Below are 21,907 nucleotides of genomic sequence, written 5' to 3'. Positions count from 1 at the left end.
GTGTCCTTGGGCTTTTCTTTTTTTTTTTTTTTTTTCTGTCCAGCATGCTTCTCCTGTAGGTGGCACAATACCCTATGGTTCCAGATCTATTATGTCTACGCTACGTTATGTCCTTCAATGAACGCAGAGAAAAAGATTTTACGGTGAGCACAAAAATCCTATTTTTCCAATGCCTACAGGACCATTTCCTGAAGTGTGTTCATAAGGCCTTGTTCACACCAAGTGCGGAGCAGGTGCAGAGCAGTTACAGACCGGGGCAAAACTGCATCCAATGTATTCCAATGGTATTTTTAGCTCCAGTTCACATCGCAGCGTTCAGTTCCAGAGGAGGTAGAAAGAAAACTGCAGCAGGCCCTATTTTATTTTACCTGCTCTGGAACGCATGCAAACGCCTGGAACGCACTGAAAGCCCATTTTAAACTAAAAAAAAAAATTATTTAATTTTTTTTTAACCCAAAAACAGCCCGAACGCATAAAAAACGCGGCACAACCCGCTGCACTGCGCGTGCAGAAACTCATGCAGATCTGCTCTGCATTTGGTGTGAACAAGGCCTAAATGTGCACATGTGTTATTGTTCATGTGTGCGGTTTACTTGCTGTTACAATTCACCAGCTGTAAGTAACAGCCATAGGTAAGCAAAGGTGCTGAGAACTTGACAGACTTTGCAGCAGGCGATTACTGTTGTCAGATGTGATCACTTGAAAAACAAATGCTGGAGAAACACTGTTCTCCATGTGCCCAAAGAAGGCAGACCAGTACTTAACAATTTTTGGCCACACTTTAACATAAATGTTTAACTTCTTTTTGCCCATTTAGGTTGACACATTTCCTTGTCTGTTGCATTGTGCAATGTTTTAATCAATGATTAATCACTTGCTCCCTTTTACTCAGAATGATTACAAATCGCTACATATATGGTCACCATTACTCAGGGTTGTGGTCACTGCCTTTGCCACCATAAGTGACCTGCCACTCAAGCCTTAGCACTGCTGGGAGGAAGGCAGATTTCCCCCCATTCCATGAATCTTTGGGTATTTGCAAGAGTGGGGGGGATTCTTAGTCTTTAACCTTGGTTATATGCAGCTACCTTCAAATGAGTGGACACTGGCAAAAAAAGAGCTGCAGGGACAGCCTCTATTTAACCCTTTCCTCTCCCAACAAGCCTAGTTTTTTTTTCTGCTGGTGTTCTTAGGTGATGTTTTCTCTGTACTGACAGAAGCTTAACTTTAACATGCCTTGTCACGTGGTGCCACAGGGTGCTATATAGGTCCAGGGCTTTAGTCCACCTGCCGGTTGAGCCCTGTCCCTGCAGACCACTCCACGCCCCCCCCCTCTCCCCCCTTCCTGTGGATATGCCCACAGTAATGGGGGAAACCAGGAGGGGGTTTGTCCCAAACATCCTGCTCTAAGTTCCCCATTGCACCAATTGCAGAGCATGTGCTGCAACACTGTTAAAGGGTTTCAAACACATATCACCATCACAGTGATCATATCAGGGGTGTGGAAATTTAAGGACAAGATGTCTGCTCATTTTATTCAAGTGATCTGAGATCACTTGTACTGAATGAGCGGCCGCTCACCTGCTCTACATTTACTCTGCTAGCCCGAAGCAGGGCTAAATGTAGAAAAAAAATACCTGCTGGGAGCCCAAAACTGTATGTCCCAGGCGCCGTGCGATAAAATTCCGCACCCTTGTGATATACAGTATATGTGAACTTTGATGTTTGCTGTTATGATGCCATCTGGCATTTCACCTTAGCACCCCATGGATATAGTGTGCATTGGATTTGCACTGGACTATCAAGTGCACTGTATTTGCTGCATTGGACTTTTAAACAATGTTTTATAGCCATGGACTGCTGGCTTCTTGAATTTGGTGCCACACAGTGCTTTCTGCCGTTTGCTGTGGGCACGCAACATAATGTTGCGTTGCCACATCTAAAAATAAATGCATTTGTTGCCCTTCCCTTTTGGCTTTTCCACAGCACCTTAGATCTTCACCTAGGTACTTGTCCCAGTCCTAGATATGCTTGCTCTCACTTCATGGACTAGATGTGGATGATCTCCTGAAAGATCTGTGGGCCAATGTCCAGCAGACAGTGCAGACTCTGTAGAAATTCAGGTGGATTCTCTGTCTTCAGAAATCCACCCTGGATATGATTTGCATTGGACATGGCCTATTCCAGGATCTCTCATCCAGCAATGGAGTTGGGGAAACAATTTCTCCCTGTGACCTCTTGGTACAGGGGACTTATTCATCAGAGTAGGACACACTTCCTTTTTAATACCCAGGAACTGTGAGCAATGTCAGAAATCTGGGCCTTCCTTTTCTTTTTATAAATGTCTTTTTTCATCACTCAACCTCTGCAGACAAAGGTAACAAATCTACCAAGCCCTCTGGCTCCAAACATCTCTGACGGCAAAAGGCAATCAAGCCTGCTGAAAAGTCATCCTCTACATAAATGTTAGCCCCTACCTCTGCTATTCAGGGTGAGGGGGGGTTGCCTTCGGGGGTTTATGGACCCTTGGTTGTCTCACATTTTGGACAGCTGAGTGAGCGAGCTGATCCTCCGGTTACACGATACCTTTTGAACAGGTTTCCCTTTAAACCTGCATCTCCCTCCTCAACACCTGTTCGACCTGCGTCAAGCAGTTTTGGATCTTTTGCCTCAGAGGGTGATTGCTCCAGTCCCCTCCTCCCAAAGGGTTTATGGGCTTCTATTCAAATCTGTTCACTGTCTCCAAAAAGGTTTGTTCCATGCTGGACCTCCAAGAAGCTCTACACCTTTGTGCAGGTCTGCAAGTTCAGGATGGAGTCAGTCTGCTCAGTGGTGGCCTCCCTTCACCAGGGGGCATTTTCTTGCCTCAATCTACATTAGGGATACATACCTCTGTGTCTGACAGTCACCAGTGCTTTCTCTGTTTCACTGGGGGAGGACAATTTCTTGTTTGTGGCACTCCCTTTTGTGCTGGTGTTGCCTCCCCTGTGGGTTCCCCCAAGGTCTTGGCCACAGTTTTGGTGCTGTTACATTTCAATTGTAGGCTATCTGGGCAATATTCTTCTGAGAGAGGAATCATCCCTGAAATGTAAACCAATCTGGTGATCGCACGGAGGAGTTTGGTTGGATTCTGAACAAGTAGTAGTAGTGGTGTGTCTCCCTCCTCCCAGATGGAGTACCTGGGACTCATTCTGCACTCCACCTTAGCCAAGAGTGTTCCTTCCTTCAGAAAAGCTTCAGGTACTCCGGTCACATGTCAGGCTTATACGTTCTCGCATGTGGGATTTAATCTGCTTCTGCATGCAGGTACTGGGGCTTGATGGTTGCTTTCTTATGCGCAGCATCATACCAGTGTTCTGCAGAGGGAAATCCTGTCAAGATGGGACAAGTATCTCCTGTCGTGGACAGGGAGATTGAGATGAGCCAAGCAACATGGACGTCTCATTTGGTGGCTTCGTTCCCCCTTCTTTCTGGGAAGTCCTTCCTCCCACTTCACTGGACGATTGTGACGATGGCCGCCAGTCTCCTCAGTTTTGGAGCTGTTCCGGGGATGCTGGTATACTCAGGGTCCTAGGAAATAAAACCAATTGCGTCTCCCAATCAGTGTGTTGGATCTGCTGGCGACCTGGTTGTCCCTCCTACACTGGACCAGCCATCACCAAGGCCTTCAGCTCAGAGTCCAGTACGACTAGCCATGGCTGTGTCCTACATCATTCCTTGCGGAGCAACAAAAATCGTGGCTGCGGCAAAGGTGGCAAACATTTTTCGCTGGACCAAGAAGCACGATCCGGCTCTTTCTGCAGCGTACATTTCTGGAGTCAACAACTGGCAGGCTGACTACCTTAGTCATCAGTTCTTGAATCGTGGAGTGGTCTCTCTATGTGGAGGTGTTTCCTCAGGTTTCCCTTCATTGGGGATGTCGGACCTGAATCTCTTGGTGTTTTGCTACAACAGGAAGGTGAACTGGTTTGTGACCAGGACCAAGGACCCATGGGCAGATGTGACAGATGCTGTAGTGCAGTGGTTCTCAACCTGTGTAACCTCAGGGCCCACATTTGTCCTTGGTCATTAAGTTGCGACCCAAGTTGCACTGCAAAGGAACGCATTAGGGTAACGCGCGTTTTGGTGCAGCTGTACAAACTGTTGGTGGGAGGTGTATTTGGGGTACCATTTCAAATGAATAGCAATGCAACACACCTCCCAGAATGCATGGTAGGTGCGATTGAGTGGTACAGTGCGTTAACACACCGTACCATTGTGAATGGGCCCTCAAAAACACTGACATACACAGACACAATCTCACACACTCACTGACATTCTCACATACACACTCAAAAATGTTTTAATTTTTTTTAAGTCCACCCAGTATCTCTATCTTTTGAGAACTGGAGTGGATCTCAGCCTGGGGTCCAGTGTAGGCTGCTGTGAGAGCTCCGTCCATATGTACATTGCTTGTATAGCTCCCTTGCGCACCCTGTAGAGGTGGCGGGAGCCAGAATATAATGTCACTCCAGTCCAGGTACCGCTACAGGACATGTGAGGGAGCAAGCAAGGTAAGCAATGCACGTATGGATGGCGCTCCTTTGCATCCATACCCCCAGCCCACTCCACCTTAAGCTGGCACTGGGCAGCATATTTTGAATGGCTACTTGGTGCGAGAACTAATGGTGCTGCACTGGGGGGAGGCTGAGGAGCCTCTCACCTAGAAAAGAGGAATGCATGCAGCGACCCACTTTTGGGTCACGACCCACCAGTTGAGAACCAAGGCTCAAGTGTCCCCGTGAGACAGGCTCACTCTAATCTACACCTAATCTAATCTCTGAAACTTCTTTCTTGCCTTCTTTGCAAGATAGAAAGTGAGGGAATCGCAGACATTCTAGTGGCTTCAGACTGACCACAGAGGCCTTAGCTACCAGATGAACCTTGTCTGCGTACCGATGCTCCCTGGCGTCTGCCACTTTGGCCAGATCTCCTCCTTCAGGGTCCTTTCTTTCACCCTGCTTTGCAGTCGCTGGCTTTAACGGCCTGGTGCTGAGGGACAGGAATCTGTCCAAGACGATGATTCTAACTAGCTAAAAGCTCATAAATCTACTTCAAGGAATATGTCAATGCATGTAGAAGGCGTACTTCGCCTGGTGTGAATCTATGAAGATTTATCTGCAAACTCTTTCTGTGACCAGAGTTTTGACCTTCCAATTCCCTGGTTTGCACTTTTGTTCAAGGGGTTGCTCACTTTTGTGTCCCCTTTAAGGACACCGCTGCTGTTTGGGGACCTGAATTTAATGCTTGCTTTTTTGCAAGAACTTCCTTTTGAGAACATTTGGAAACTTTTCCTTCTTTCTCAGGTCGCCTTTTTGGTTGTCCACATTTCGGCTTGCAGGGTATCGGAGTTGCCGGCATTGTCGTGCAGTTACCCCTTTTTGTACTTCCTCCCAAGCTGCCCATCTACTGCTACAGCCAGATTTTTAAAATTTTGACTCATCAGTCCAGAGCACCTGCTGCCATTTTTCTGTGGCCTTGCGGCCAAAAAGCCGTACCTCCTGATGTGGAAACAAGGCTAAGCATGAAAACATAGGAACTGGGGTGCAGAAAAATGGCAACAGGTGCTCTGGACTGATAAGTCAAATTTTGAAATATTTTCCAGAAGATTCTCCTTCTGATGGTGCATTGAATTCTTCTGATGAGGATGGGAATACTCCCAGCTGTTTTACAGTCATATGTGAATTCTCAGCATCAGAAAGACTTTCATTTTTGATTGAAGCTGTGTATTCCTGTTTAAAACTGGAGGACTCCTTTTGTTGTTTCTGCTTCTGTGGTTTCTAGTCTAGGATTGCATAAACCTGAGCTTTCCTCTACATCCTATATTTGATTTTATATAAGGATTGGGAATTTCTGGATAAAAAATTTCTGGTTCCTAGACGATTCCATGTGTCCTTTTCCAGAAGAATTAATTAAAAGGGCTATTTTACTTGATGTTCCTAGCAAGCAGTAGATCTATGCAAAAGCATTTAAAAAAAAAGAAAGAAGTTGGCTAATAGCTTACCTGTGTCTGCGCCGCTCTCTTCTGGCTGTAGAACTCGGCTTCCCGAGTGGCCATGCAGTAGGAAAATGTGCGGGCGCATGCGCAGTCGATATTACCGGAGAGGAGTAACAGTGTTAGTGAATGCACGCAGCCGGGAGAGTGCATGCCGGACAGACTCCGTGGGACACAATAGATATGGGGTTCTGCACTCAATCGGAGAGCGGCACCAGCGCTGGAGAACTGTTGGAAACGAGTGGAAGGAAGATGTTCGCATGAAGAGGCCTCACATAAGGTAAGTACTCAAAGCAGCCTGGTTGGGGGGAGACTTTAATGTCACTTTTTTATGCTCCAGTTTCTCATCTTAAGGTGTTACGTTTTCTTATTGATGTTTTCTTATTGATGATGCTCCTTTATTTAAACACTTAAAGACCAGTGTGTTAAACCCCCTTCCTGTCCTGGTACATTTTCAGTTTTTAGCACTGCGGTACTTTGACTGACTTTCAGTCATACAGCGCTGTACTGAAATGAATTTTATACCATTTTTTGGGGACCCATAGAGCTTTCTTTTGGTGGTATTTAACCCCTGGGTTTTTTTTTTTTTTTTACTATATAACAAAAGTACCGTAAATTTTGACGAAAAAAACAAAACCCTATGAAATGTTATGAAACATTTTATTATCACCCCAATTTTTTGGTAAAATATAAAAGACAGGGTCATGTCGCAAAAAACGACCACACCCAAAATTGGCCATAGACAACGCTTTTACCAATCGTCAGTTTAGTGTAATCCGTGATTAATGTCCCTAAAATTATTATTCTGACTTAACGTTTGCGGTATTATGCGCGGCACAATAGGTGCATTCATCGTTTGCGCACGTAGATGCACCCGACACATATTTGCGTGTGTGTGGGGGACGGGGGATTTTAAATGGGACATTATATATACAGTATAGTTTGTGAATTGTTTTTTTGCTTTTTTAATTTTTTTTTTCTTACACAGCTTTATTGCGATTTACATAGTGGGCTAAGAAGCCCCCTATGTGATAGCCAATTTGCGTGACAGGTCCTCTTTATGGAGACATCAGGGGTCTCCAAGGCCTCTAATGTCAACTAGGGACCACCAGAGAAGCTGATGAAGCAGAGATCTGCTTCACCAGCTTCTCCCCGACTTCTGTAGCCGGGAATGACAGCTGAATGCGGAAGTGATATAATATACATCACTTCCTGCATTTGGGGACCGGAGAGATCATCAGTGGGAGATTGTGTACTGATCTCCGGTGGCAGAGCCGCCGTGCTGGTCCCAGCTGCATCGGACACTGCGGATTGTTATGTATCTATGTAAACAGCCATGGAAAATTGCCGAGTAAGGTGGGACAAATAATTTTTTCAGGAGTTTTGTAAAGTTGAATCTTTAAGCCAATGAGTTATTGTCAGCAGACAGAGGCTCCTCAGGCATATATTAATTTAAAAATAATAAGACTCCAAAATCTGCAGCTTAATTCTCTTTGGCTGCTGAATTTGAAGAATGTCAGAGACTGATCCTGAAGGAAAGGCTGGAGAAATACATTTATAGTCCCTGCGTTTCTGAGCCAGTTATCATGTCAGTGATTTTATTCATGAAATCCTGCATAGCTGTGGCAAACTCCTCCCTGGATAGAGCAGAGGAGAGAGCTACCAAGAGTGGTTAGATTCAAGCAGAAGACAATGATCCAAGCTGTCAGTGGTGGGTCCTCTGGGGCGAACACTACAGGACCACAATTCTCAGTCCAAGGGCGTCTTGGTATGTCCTCTAAAACAGGGCTCAAAATTTCAAGTCCTGAGCTACTAGCCAGGCCTTAAAAGGGGGGTTGGTGCAGAGATCCTCCATGTACCTTCTCTGCAGTCTTCCTGGCAGCTGAGGTGGGCGGAGGAAGCTGCAGAAGACAGCGGATGTCATCGAGGTGCGCCGCCGGCGGGACCAGAGATGGGACACTACTGCCACGGCGATCGTTACCTTGTGTTCTCTCTTCTCATCGGCCGCTCTGTAGCTACAGTGGCCGATGAGAAGAGAGAACAGAAGCGAGCAATTGCCACGGCGGTAGTGTCCCATCTCTGGTCCCACCGGCGGCGCTCCTCAATGAGATTCCACTCGCCGAGCCCCCCTTCCCCCCCGCAATTTTCACTCGCCAATTGCTCTAAAACAGTGCCGAGGATAAGCCGATCTGGATAGCGATGTAATGAGTCCCAGCTTCCACCGCTATGGTACAAATGTGTAGAAAAATTGGTTTACTTTTTTCAGCAGGAAAAACAAAGGCCATCTTCCTAGGACACTAGCAAAAAACTGAAATATTGTGTAGTTTGTGGTGGTCTGGTAAGAACCCAGATAAGGGCCAAGTTGACAGTCTCTCTAAAACATTCAAACCCATTCTAGTTAACAAGGCACAAATTACACATGGTCATAATGTTATCAAATAGCCGGTGGCTCTTCTGTGGGTATTCCTTGTCCCGGAGGAATTCGAGTCATTACTGTAAGCTGAGCTTGCTTCTTCCTGTTTCTGTAGTGTATGTTACATATATTTCTAGAGAGTTCACTCTAGGGCACAAATTATGCTGTCAAAAGTCCTTATCCGGAGAAAATTCCTCTGCTCCCAAATGGATATTGAAAGCCACAATTTGTGTGCTTTGGGATTCTAACTTGCTTATTTTGTGCTTGGCTTTTAAAATAAGTAAGCACGAATACACCGTCTACTTGCTCTTAATGGATCTATAAATTGCCATTAACATGGTTTAGCTAGGGATTTTGCCTGGAACCACCATAGGCTTTCACAAAGCGGTAATTATTAAACTGCATAACACTGCATTTTACAAAAGCTATGCCACTAAACTTGAGAATAATATGGGTATAGTGCTGTAATTGTTGTGGAGATGTTAGTGGTTAGGAATGTGTGTGTAGTTTTGTGATTGCCTTCCTGCAAATATAATGAGGTTTTGTTTTTTGTTTTTTATTGGCCAGGGTTGTTTTATATTTGTACTCCTTGTTGATTTGTGTCATCTGAATTTTTATGGAAATCACCCTAGAATATGGAAGAATGTTACTTATACATTTGAAGTGCTCATGTTCCAAAAATATCATAGCGTTCCCAGGAGATTGGAAATGATTAACACGCGGACGTAAGCTGTGTGTTCTCTGCAGCGGTGCCCATTTGTTTTTTTATTTACTTGCAAATAGAGTTCATCTACTTTCTGGTACACTCCTGGTACACTCCTGGCACAGATTATGTAATGTGCCAAAGCGTTGCATCCTGGAAAGGTTACATCAGCAGAGCATTGCTGGGAAATCTCATTTATAATCTCACGACATCTCCGGGAAAGGCTTTTTCTTCCCCTGAGATGTGCATGGTCACATGTCCTAGTCACATGTGCCAGAATAAAATGGCCACTGTCAGAAGACTGGGAAAGAAAAGAGAAATAAGGTTTGCAGGGAATAAAAAGCCTACAATTATCTAGAAGTATATGTTTGTAGATTGCCATTACTGAACATTTCTAAAGGTGTGTTTGTTGTTATTTAAAGATATGGGTAAAGTTCCTCTTTTAAAGCATATATAAACCCAAAAGTAAAATTGTTATATATTCCAGCTACGCCCTTCCTGTCCGGGCCATTTTTCAGTATTCAGCGCTGCAGTACTTTGACATTTATTCCGTCATGGTGGTATCTAATCATCGCTGGGGGTTTTATTTATTTTTTAATATAAAAGATACAGAAAATGTTGAGCTTGAGCCGCACACGGTATGTTGTAGTACAAGCGATCGATTTTTATTAGGGGTGCACCAATACAGAGTACTTCCCGGCCAATCAGATCATTACTCAACACCCGGCTTCCTGATTGGCCGGGAACCTGGTTCAATGCTGATTGGCTGGGAAGTCGGTTTCCCGGCCAATCATAATCGAGCCAGCCAGATAACATGGAGTATGCTTCCCTGGCAATCAGGAAGCCTGGTGGCATTTAATTACCCGCTGCCCGGCTTCCTGATTGCTCGGAAAGCCTGCTCCATGCCAACGGAAGCACCGCTATCGGTACTTGGTATCTGCGAGTACCGAAAGCAAAATATCGGTACTCATACTCGATACCCAAAAACCGGTATTGGTGCATCCCTAGTTTTGATTAAAACCATTTTCTTTGTATTGGGACAAGTAGATTTAGCCCTTGAACAAGTAGTTTTTTTTTTTTTTATTTCCACACCCCCTGTTTTCAAAGAGCAGACGTACTAAATAAGCTGGAAATTATCTTATAAAAATATGATTTGGGGGGAGGTTTAGACTGCTTTTACACCTGTGTTTTAGCATAAATGCTTCATCTAAATGAGTAAAAACACGTCAATGCACATAATAACACAATGTGCAATGCAAAGTGGATTATAATGCATTTGGCATTGCCCAGTCTTTCTGCATTACCATTTTGATTGAAAATGGATTTGTCTAAAGGCAGAGGTGTGTGAATGCAGTATTTGTTGCAGATGAGTTTTTAATTATTTTGTTCACCTATTTTTTATGTTTAAAAAATGTTGTTTTATTATGTTTAAAATAATGTATAAAAGTGTAAATATCCATTTCCAACAAAACTAAAAATGTACAGAACCGTTTTAACGTACAGCACAGGTAAACTGATATAATGACGATAACTGTGTGCCTTTCCCCATTCCTAAATGTAACTTTTTCAGTGTGCTGCCCAATGGTGCTGGTGTGCTATAAAGTCTAGATTAATTAAAATATTTAGATACTTACTTTCTTTTCTTGCATTTGGATAATGACTGTCCTTTAGATTTGCAGTTCCTGAAACCCTTAAATTCTAGTTCTCAACCGAAAGGGCCTTGGTATAGTAACTTTCAGGAAAAAACAACCGGTTAATGATCACATGAAACCTTGGAAGCTCCATTATGCAAATAGGTGAATTAGGGCCAGTCCCCCCTCCCCCCCAAAAGAACTCCATCTTCTTTTGCTAGTGAGCTGGGTGGGGAGGGTCTATGTACCTGCTACCATGTACCTGAACACAGTCCAACTTGCACACATTCAGGACTCGCCATTCTCTGTCTTCACCATCCTGACTACCTCCTTCTCCTGGGCACATTGTGGCCTTCTCTGCCGCCTATTCTGGTGGAATAGGTGGGAACCTCTCCTGAAACACTTTCTACAGAAATCCAAAGGGAAACCCTGCTTTTAGGTTCTTTTTCAGCCAAGCAAGGTTCACTTTAAAGGCCATTTGTATTCTGCATCTCACCAATTATGCTTGGTCACTATACAGGCGTGGATGCTCAACCCTTCAATTTATCTGCACTTACAGATTTTATCTTCAGTATCACCTCTTTTAGCTGATGTGCTGTTATTGTGCTACATGATGCCCAGCATTACATATGTCTCTGTTGACTTAACTTTCTCTTCCCTCAGGGCATGAAGCAAGCATATGACGACTATGCAGACTCAGATGATGACCAGCAGCACGATGCTTATCTGGAGAGGATGAAGGAAGAAGGCAAAATCCGAGAGAATGCAGACACAGATGACTCTGGAGATGAATCTGGTGGGGAAACATGTTTAAAGGGTTATGCTGTAAAATACAAATTGTTTGCAGACATGTTACAACTGCAGCAAATTATGTTAAGCTATTAAGAGGAGTTCGTGATCTTGTACAATTTTGAAAGTCATAAAAGGAACAGTTTGCTGATGTAGACACCTTATTAGTTGCAGTGTTGTAGGTAAATTAAAAACAAAGATAACGCTGGCATCTCAGTCCCAATGGCTAGTCTTCCACTTTCGGCTTATAGTGCCACCTACTGGAGGATTAGACACTGGCACAAAAAAAAAAATAGGTCAACCTAAGGTTATATTACCCCTCGTACTTACCAGCATGCTTCATTTTTTTTTTGCTAGTGTTCTAAGAAGATGAAAGTCTTCTCTTCAGCTTCGCTGTGCAGAAGACTAATCTATTTTTGCCAAATACCTTTTTTTTTTTTTCTTGCTCTTTTCTTTTTTAATCAAGACTATTCTCTACCTCACTTGCTAGAGTTTGCCTCTTTGATTGCAGCTATCCTGCACAGCTATGTTTAGCCTTGCTTTTGGTGTGCCACATCCAGACCCCTCTGGAGTGAACATTGTGGGGATAGCCTGGAAGTGACCTATGGGCACTGGCTGCTGTATAGGGCACTTTCCAGATTCTGTTCTGGTAAGAGTTACGACAGAGCACTTTCCAGGTCTAGAGTTGCTGGCATTGCCTCAGCACTTGCCCTTTCTCTAAAAACTCAGTTTGTGAGTAAACTGGTTGGGCCGAGCACCGGGAGCTACCTCAAATTCATAGGTTGCTGGATGCCTCTAAAAATTCCCAGTTTCTCCCCTGGAAGGGGTTAAGGCTGTGAGACGGAGCTCTGACGTCGTCCACTGGGTGGAGTTTTCTGCATTCTCTTTCCCACCATAGAGCTTGGAGGAAGCATTTCCCTGCTGCTGCTCCTGTTCGCAAAGAGCCACCTGGGACTTCTGGCTGTAGCTTTAAACTTCAGTTGATAGTGATGGTTTGTGAGTTGGGATGGTGGGGTTTCCCGGCTTTTCTCTCGTATAGGTTTCCTTTTAACTTTCTACTTCCTGTCAGTACACATGCAGTCGTGCCAGACTTTATGGCCCAAATCACCCAGTTATTTGTTGACTACTGTACAGAGGCCACAAGAGTGCCTTTGTGGCTTCTGAGTTCTCAGCTGCTGAGACTGCCTGATTCTTTGTTTCATCAGTCTTTGCCTGATGAGCTTGCCCCTGAGGAATCACGGTCCACTGCTATTACTCCCAAGTTAGAAACCATTTCTGCTCTGATGGGCTGCACACCATTCAGAAACTAGGGGATCAGCCTGTTGTTTCTACCAGTGCTGTTTCCAGTCTTGGATCCTTTAGAGCTCCTAAGGCCACAAAGACAGTCCCATTGCCATTTACTGTGCTAAACCATGGCTGAGTTATGGAAAAACCCTTAAGAGACTTTAACACTTCAGTTTAAAGTGATGGTTTATGAGTTGGGGTGGTGTGGTTTCCCAGCTTTTCTCTCGCATAGGTTTCCTGTCCGTACACATGCAGAAGGCAAAAGATCCATTTGTTAATGTGCAAGTCTGCAACGTTGTGCCTAAGAAGCATCTGATCTGCATGGCTTTCAAGGGACAACGTTTCTTCAGATCTTCCCTTAATACCCTTATCAAGGTAAACCGGGGATTAAAGTCTGCCATGTTCCTGTGGCAGAAAGGCATCAAGGATTTCACTTCAACCTATTCATAGTTACCAAAGCCAAAGGGGCATCTGTCCCACCTTGGATCTCGAAGCTCTGAATGTCTTAATTCAAGCTAAAGTGACACTAAACTCAGGAGTTAAATCTTAAATATACATTCAAGTACCCTATTAACAAAAATGTAGCTTATTTGTGTATCACTCAGCTGTAGATCCTCAAATCATCTCTAAATGTGTGCTGACACTGTCCCTCCTTTGGAAGGGTGATTACTTTTGTTTCCCATGCTCCCTGTGAGGGGAATTGGAGCAGACAGAATCTGGAGCAGTTGCCCATGGCAACCAATCAGCATCCACCTTTCATTTTCAAACCTTAACTGAACAAACTGAAGAGAGACGCTGACTGGTTGCCATAGGCAACTGCTCCAGATTCATCTGCTCCTGTGCGTGTTTTAGAGTAGCCACCACTCCAAGCTTGCTCCTGTGATGGACTACAATATTGTGTGCAGTTTACTATATGCTGACTGGTGAAATTTTTGACTGACTGGTGAGACAACGCCAAATTTTTCAAGCCCTGCTAATTTGTGTTGAGTTTGTAGTCCATCATGGAATCGTGCTAGGAGTGGTGGCTCCTCCAGGAGGAAGGGTAGTGTCAGCACAAATTCAGAGGTGATTTGAGATCTACCGAGTGATACACAAATAAGCTAAATTTTTATTAATGGTTAAAAGAGAACTATGGGGTATGTGTTTTTCCCCATAGTTCCTGTAAGGGTCACAGGAGGACATAAACTAGCGTCCTCCCGTGACCAGAAGCTCAGTATATTGCGAGCTACAGCTCGCGGTATACCGCGACAGCTGCAGCCGGGACGGATCCCGACATTACTGTCGAGATCCAGCCAGCTGCGTGAGAGGCAGAGCCAGCTGTACCCGCCCCCTGCACGTTCCGCCAGTTAGCACTGGAGGATCGGGGAGGGGGAACCGTGAGTGACAGTCACGGCTCTCTGCAGGGACATGATCGAGAAGTGAGCAAGCGACAGTATGCGTTCGCTCACTTCCCGATCTATTGAGGCGACGTGTGTCAGTTTCATTGTCACACGTCGCCTCGAACTATGAGGTTGAGTGAAAATCACTCGCCTCATAGTTCTCCTTTTAAGGTACTTGAATGTATTTTATGATTTGACCTTCTATTGAGGGGACAGTTGGCATGGGCTTTGTCAGATGCCACTTTGACTGTTCATACGTTAGAATGGTTCAGATGGATCCTAAATCTTCAGAAATGCTGGGACCGACTCACTGTTTGGAGAACCTAGGTCTAGTTCTGGATACAGCTTAGGCCAGTGTGTTATTTCCACAGGAGGAATGTCAAACTTTCAGAACTCAGATTCAAGCTCTCCAGTCTAGGAGTCGTCCCACATTTGCATAAGAGTCTTGGACCTGATGGTGCCTCCAATGAGGCAGTTCCACTTTCCTGGTTTCACTTTGGACTTCTACAACACAACATTCTGTCATCTTGGGACAAGTCAGTCTAGTTCCTGGACACCCCAAATCCTTTGGCGCGGAGGACCAGGTTGCCCCTTATCTGGTGTCTCTGAAATCAGGGAAGTCCTTCCTTTCTTTATTTCTTCTGGAAGATCCTTATGACAGATGCCAGCTTGCCAGGCTGGGGAGGAGTTTTGGACGCCTTGTTGGTGTATGGGTCCTGATCGTCGGAGGAGTCGTGTCTCCCGATTTTAAACATTCTAGAACTTCAGATGATTTGACTAGATTTGCAGCCATGGACTATCCTGCTTAAAACTCATCTCATTCTGGGTTAACCGAACAATGCGATGGCATATGTCAACCATCAGGGAGGAACCAGAAGTTCTCAGAGTCCCTGGCAAGGGAGGTAGATGCAATTCTGTCCTTGGCAGAACTTTCAAGTGTCTGCCATGTATATCCCATGGTTAGAAAGTTGGCAGTTAGGTTTCCCTCAGCCGGCAGTGTCTGGCCCAGGAAAGCGGTCTTTTCACTTTGAGGTTTTTATAGCACTAGTGTCACAGGTGGGGGAGGTGAGATATGTTGACCTTCTGATGGACAGGTTTGTATCTAGGTGCAGGGACCCACTGGATGCTCTGGTGGCTCCAAGGCATTACTTCACTTTGGTCTATGTCTTTCCACCCCTGAAACGTCTTTTTCGCCTTTTCTGCAAAATCAAGTTGGAAGGCATTATGGTGATCCTTATTACCCCAGACTGGCCCAGGTTGATCTAGTAGGCTGACCTTGCAAGACTATTAGCAGACACACCACGGGGCCCCGCCAGACCGTCTGGATCTACTGTGCCAAGGGCTAATTTGCCGTCTTTTCCTGCTCTGCTTAGAAAAGTCTCACTTTTTTTCTAGCTTTTTTTTTTTCCTCTCCACTTCAATCAAGATTACTTTGTCTTCTGTCAAAATTCTGCTACAATCTGGTCTCTATATGCAGCCATCCAGATCTGAGTTTTTTTTAGCAAAAGCTTTGAAGGCCATACCCAGATTCTCAGTATTGGAAGATTGCGGGAGTAGCCTAGTATTTGACGTTTGGGCACTGTGCTCTCCATTGTGGCGATTTACAAAAATTAGGTGTACTGTTGGGCTCGGAGTACTTTCCGGGTCTAGAGCTGAGGCACAGTCTCGGGTAGTATCCTGTCTCAAACACTTTGTGAATAGGCTATGTGGGCTGAGCACTGGAAGCTACCTCGTTACCAGAACTGCTGGGCACTAATGACAAAATATTGGTTTACCATGGAAGGGGTCAATGCTGGGGGACCGAGCACTGACATCTGTAGGGTGGAGTGTCGTGCACTCTTTCCTACCAATTGGCATTGAAACACTGTCCTACTGTTCCTGTTTGCATGTTACATAGTTAGTCAGGTTGAAAAAAAGACACGTCCATCGAATTCAACCTATAAGGAGATATTAAAAAAAAAAAAACCCTAAACGGAATGCTATGCCCACAATTACCCCCTGTTGATCCATAGGAAGGCAACAAAAACCCCTATAAAGCATGGTTTAAATTGCTCCAACAGGGGAAAAAAATCCTTCCTGATCCCATAAGGCAATTGGATATTCCCTTGATCAACAATCTCTGGTGCTTAATATACATATAAGAGCTCCATATCCAGTAGTAATCTGTGCATTTCGGAATACATCCAGATTTAACTGATCTAGTCAGGTCAAACCTCTTTTCCTCCAGAGACAAAGAGTGACCCCTTGTCCTTTGCAGTGACCTTAAAGTGAATAATTTGGCACCAGGCTCACTATATGGACCATTTATGTATTTATACATGGTGACCATGTCCCCCCTTAATCACCTCTTCTCCAGAGAGAACAAATTCAGTGCAGCTAATCTTTCCTCATAGCTGAGCTCCTCCATGCCTCTTATGGGTTTAGTTGCCCTTCACTGCACTTTCTCCAGTTCCACAACCTCCTTTATGTGAACTGGTGCCCAAAACTGAACTGCATATTCCAGATGAGGTCTTAATAATGCTTCATACAAGGGCAGGATTATGTCTCTATCCCTGGAGTCTAGACCCCTTTTTAATACAAGAAAGTATTTTGCGTGCTTTAGAAACTGCGGCTTGACATTGCATGCTATTATTAAGTCTATCATCTACCAGAACACCCAGATCTTTCTCCATCATGGACTCCCCCAAACATACTCCCCCTAGAGTGTATGAAGCATGCATGTTTTTAGTCCCCAAGTGCATAACTTTACATTTATCAACATTAACCTCATTAGATTGTAAGCCTTCAGGGACGACAAGGCCCTCCTTACCATCTTGTCTTGAATTGTATTGTGATTGTAATGTCTTCCTTATATTGTAAAGCGCTGCGCAGACTGTTGGCGCTATTTTAAATCCTGTATAATAATCATTTGCCAAATAGATGCCCAATCACACAGTGCATTCAGATCGGTTTGTTAGTTGGAGACATCCTGTAAGGAGTATTCTACTACATAATTTGGTGTCCTCTGCAAACACAGAAATAGTACTTTTCATCCCCAACTCTGTCATTTATAAATAGATTAAACAGTAAGGGGTCCAACACTGAACCTTGGGGGGACAGCACTAACAACCTCGGACCATTCAGAGTATGAATCATTGATCACCACTCTCTGAATATGGTCTTTAACCCAGTTTTCAATCCAATTACAGATTTAATACTCTATACCTACTGATCTTAACTTAGCCGCATGTGGGGAACTGTGCCATATGCTTTTGCATAGTCCAAATATACTATAGCCACAGCCATTCCTCTGTCCAATTTATTACTCACTTCCTCATAAAAAGAAAGTAAGTTTGTTTGACAACTTCTGTCTTTTGTGAATCCGTGCTGACTATCGCTTATGTCGGTGGTGGCGAACCTTGGCACTCCAGCTGTTTTGGAACTACAAGTCCCATGAGGCATTGCAAAGCTCCGATAGCTACGACATAACTCCCAGAGGCAGATGCATGTTGAGATTTGTAGTTTTGGCACAGCTGGAGTGCCAAGGTTCGGCACCACTGGCTGATATTATTTTCAAGCAAAAACAATTGCATGTGATCCTTGATCAAACTTTCAAGCATCCCCCATCAATTGAAGTTAAGCTTACAGGTCTGTAATTAATTGGGAAAGACTTTGATCCCTTTTTAAATATAGACATAACACATTGGCCTTGCGCCAATCCATTGGTACCAAGCCAGTCATTAGAGAATCTCTAAAAACTAGATACACTGGCTTTGAAATTATACAGCTCAATTCTCTGAGGACACGTGGGCCTAAGCCATCTGGTCCAGGTGCTTTGTTCACCTTAATTTTGTCTGTTTCTGGACCATATCAATAGTCAGCCATTCTGGTTCAGTAGCGGCTATGGCACTGCTATCCCCATTATGGACTTGAGTTTCATCCTGTTCCTTGGTGTGCACAGAGCTGAAGATAGTTTTTAATACACTTGCCTTCTATTTGTCCCCAGTTACCAACTCCAAGTTATCTTTTAAGGGGCCTTAAACCTGATATTTTTTTTTTTACTATTAATATATTTAAATAATTTTTGGGGGTTAATCTTGCACTCTTTTGCAACATGTCGTTTGTTTTGAATCTTTGCGAGCTTTATTTCCTTTTTACATATTATGTTATATTCTTTGTAGCTTTCAAATCACGGCAGTGTTCCTTCATTTCTATATATTTTTTAAAACGCCCTTTTCTTCTTTATGGCTTTTTTAACATTGGATGTGAGCCACATAGGTTTTACTTTTAGCCTTTTAAACTTATTGCTTACTGGAATATATTTTGCCATATGGTTGCGAACAATTGTTTTGAAACATTCCCATTTTTGTTCTGTGTTTTTTGATGAAATTATTCCCTCCCAGTTTGTCTGTCATACATGGAGTATCCTCAGTTCATCTTAGCTGGCCACTTAGTGACCTAGTCACCTCCAGCCACCTGAACATCTCCTGTTGCCAGCAGCTGGTTGATGACCATCCAAAGCATAGTCCTGTACTTGTTGCTCCCTCTTTGTGGTGCAACTTGTCACATTTAAGACACATGAGGAATAGTCTCTAGCTCACAATCTAATAATGGCTCCAGTCAGAATGAACATGGAGCAAAGGACTCTCCATGTAAAAGCCCTGGCCAATCACCAAGCATCATTGCTGTCATACAGTGTCAGACTTCAGTGCTGAACACTGGCAGCTGAATGGAGCTGTGGGAGAACAAAAAATAGTGCAGTGGGGGAAGTGAATGAAAATGAATGGTGTTATTTTGCCCTGAAGTCTTCGGTTAGAACCACTGACTGCTGAATTTTTCCCTGGAGTCTCTACTTGAGAATCTCTTAACAGAAGTTTCTGCATTAAGAGTATTTTCTTTTTTTATGTTCCGTGTCCTTTTACGAGGATTAAGTTGACTTAAGAAAACCTTGAAGTTATTCCTGTTTGCCCCAGTACAAGACCAACGCTCCTCTGTTCACTCAACATTTACTCCCTACTCAGCACTGATACTCTCAGTTTGTTAAGGCACTTTTATGTGTTTAGTTTTGCTCTTTATATTTTAAGTTTTCTTGACTGGTGTTTGGCTGTTATACATATATGGCTGGTCTTCCTATCTCCTGCAGTTTAATCCCTCCTTGTCCAGTAACTACACTGTACTCAAACTTTCATGCAGTTTATTGGATGATCTCGGCTTCCTAGCATAGTTTTGAATTTCCTGAAAAAATAATCTAATCTTTAAAGTTATGTTCTTTGTTACAGATGAATCATTTAACCCAGGAGAAGAAGAAGAAGAAGTTGCAGAAGAGTAGGTTATTTAAACTTTCTGCACATATCCTGTACCTTCTATTCAATGGTTAGATTGTATGAGTCCTTTATTGCTAACTTCCCACCATTTTTCCTGGGCCATTCTTCCTTCTGTTGTTGTAGGTTTGACAGTAACCCTTCTGCAAGCTCATCAAGTGCTGACAGTGATGAGGATCAAGAAAAGCCAGCAAAGAAACCCAAGGAATCCAAACCTAGTAAGGAGAAAAAGCCACGCAAGAAACCAGAGGTAACTGTGTGAATGTTGCATACTGGGTGCTCAGCCTGGCTTCTTTAATAGGCCTCCTAATAAGAATTTTTTGTCTTCTCAAGGGTAAGAAAGTCAAAGACCCAGCAGCGCCAAAACGCCCAATGTCCGCATATATGTTGTGGTTAAACGCTAGTCGTGAGAAGATAAAGGGTGATAATCCCGGGATTAGCATTATTGATTTATCTAAGAAAGCTGGAGAAATATGGAAGGGGATGACCAAGGAGAAGAAAGAGGTAAAATAAAAACTTCATGGTTTTAAATAAAGGTTCAGATTTAAACTGTGGCAAGAATATGGACATTCAAATTATTGCATATGCTAAGCAAACTTTTACAAGCTTCCCCCTGTCCCAGTGACTTGGCAACCTGCCAGCCATTTAATATCTAATGAAGGGGGCCAGCCAAAGCACCGGAAGATGTGTATCATCCGATAAAAGTTGGACGATAAGGCTTGTGCCAGCTGCTGTCCACTATGGGGATAGCGTGAGACGGAAGAAAAGCCAAATCTGGGGTCAGCACCTTTGTGAAGACTCGAGGTGCAGTTTACAGCCCGAAAGAGAGGCAATATATAGTGTTACATGCCCACATCAAAATGCAGGTAGTGTCGATAGGTAAAAGTAATAGGATGTGCAAATAATATGCAACCTTGAGAGAAGAAATAGCGGGCGCATGTGCAGTACAGTACTGGGAGGAGAAAGCAGCCCTTAAGCTGCCAGAGAACAGAAAAGTGCTCCAGATTTTAAAATGAAAGCTGAAAAAGTCAATACTACAACACAAAAGTCGCAGCAATGCTCCAGATTTAACCCTTTAGGGACCTGAGTGACTGTTCTAAAAAAACTGATGTGCAAAGCCATGGCTTGCTTTAACCAATATGTGGTCCTTACCATTAATGTAGCAGAGGTAAGAGAAAAACGTGCCATCTGATCTTCCCCACCAGGTGGGTATACTCCACTACAGGGTGGAGGGGGGGTGTCTTAAGGGACGTCCTACACCGTAGATAGACCAGGGCTCTGGACCTGTATAGCATTGAACAGGTATCAAGGTGAGAGCCCCATGTTTCGTCCAGCACCCTAAGAATATATAAGCTGACCCTCCATCTTTCATCTGGCATGATTTGGCTACAGTCTTGCACAGGAGAAAAATCATCTGAATAGCTGTTGGAGGTGCCACAAAATACTGTTTTAACTGCATTTCTTCAGTTCAGCCTGAAGGGTTTTATTGTGCTCAGAGCAGTTCTAGAACAACTCTACCCATAATGGAGGAGGTATAGGCTCTCTAGTGCCAGGTTACATGCTGTGCTATCAATGTACTCTTCCCTGGTAAAATTTGATCTGTAAAATCCTTCACAAAAGTAACTTATTTGTGACAAGACTCTGCATTTCCTATTAAAGGAGAACGATGAGGTGAGTGCTTTTCACTCACCTCATAGTTCTAGCCGACCTGTGACAATGAGACTGTCACAGGTCGGCTCAGTAGATCGGGAAGTGAGCGAACACATGCCGGTGTTCGCTCACTTCTCGATCCTGTCAAGGCTCTCTGCCATGACAGGGGAGGGGCTGGATTCCCCCCTCCCTGCTCCGATCCACCAGCGCTGACTGGCGGAACAGACGGGGAAGGGTACAGCTGTCTCTGCCTCTAGATAGGCAGAGCCAGCTGTCACTCACGCAGCTGGCCAGATCTCGACATTGATGTCGGGATCTGCTCCGCTGTGGCGTCTCGGTATATGAAAAGCCCTGACCCCATAGTTCTTCTTTAACCCCTTCGTGACTGACGACGTACAGTGTACGTCGCCAGCATCGGGGCTGTTTAAACTGTTTAAACTTGTAGAGCCGACTGTCAGCTTTACAACAGAAGCGATCCTGGCGACTTACCTGTCGCCAGATCGCTTCTGCGTACCGAAGGGGCCGCCCCCCCCCCGCCGGACACCCTCGCCGTGCTTCCCGGGCTCCGTTGCCCCTCCTACGGGCCCGGGACCGGCGATCTTTGTGTCCGCGGGGAGCTGGGGAGGAGGTCGACGAACTTCCGTTCATCGATCCCCTCCCCGTTCTATGGGACCGGGAGCGATGCAGATTGCATCACTTCCGGTCCCTGGGCTGTCAGTTCTGG

General features: G+C 44.4%; 1 protein-coding gene across 1 annotated transcript in view; it reads left to right on the top strand.

Moving 5' to 3' along the window:
• Window positions 1-21,907, top strand: part of SSRP1 (structure specific recognition protein 1) — a 64,893-nt gene that overhangs the window by 37,878 nt on the left and 5,108 nt on the right. The window contains exons 10-13 of the mRNA XM_018568624.1: window positions 11,445-11,577; window positions 19,492-19,537; window positions 19,660-19,789; window positions 19,873-20,037. Of these exons, the coding sequence (XP_018424126.1) occupies window positions 11,445-11,577; window positions 19,492-19,537; window positions 19,660-19,789; window positions 19,873-20,037 (474 nt within the window). The remainder of the gene's footprint in view (window positions 1-11,444; window positions 11,578-19,491; window positions 19,538-19,659; window positions 19,790-19,872; window positions 20,038-21,907) is intronic.

The sequence above is a fragment of the Nanorana parkeri genome, unplaced genomic scaffold (genome assembly GCF_000935625.1).
Source record: "Nanorana parkeri isolate BGI_ZX_2015 unplaced genomic scaffold, ASM93562v1 scaffold1220, whole genome shotgun sequence".
Classification (NCBI taxonomy): Eukaryota; Metazoa; Chordata; class Amphibia; order Anura; family Dicroglossidae; genus Nanorana; species Nanorana parkeri.
This window is presented reverse-complemented; position numbering and strand designations above follow the sequence as displayed.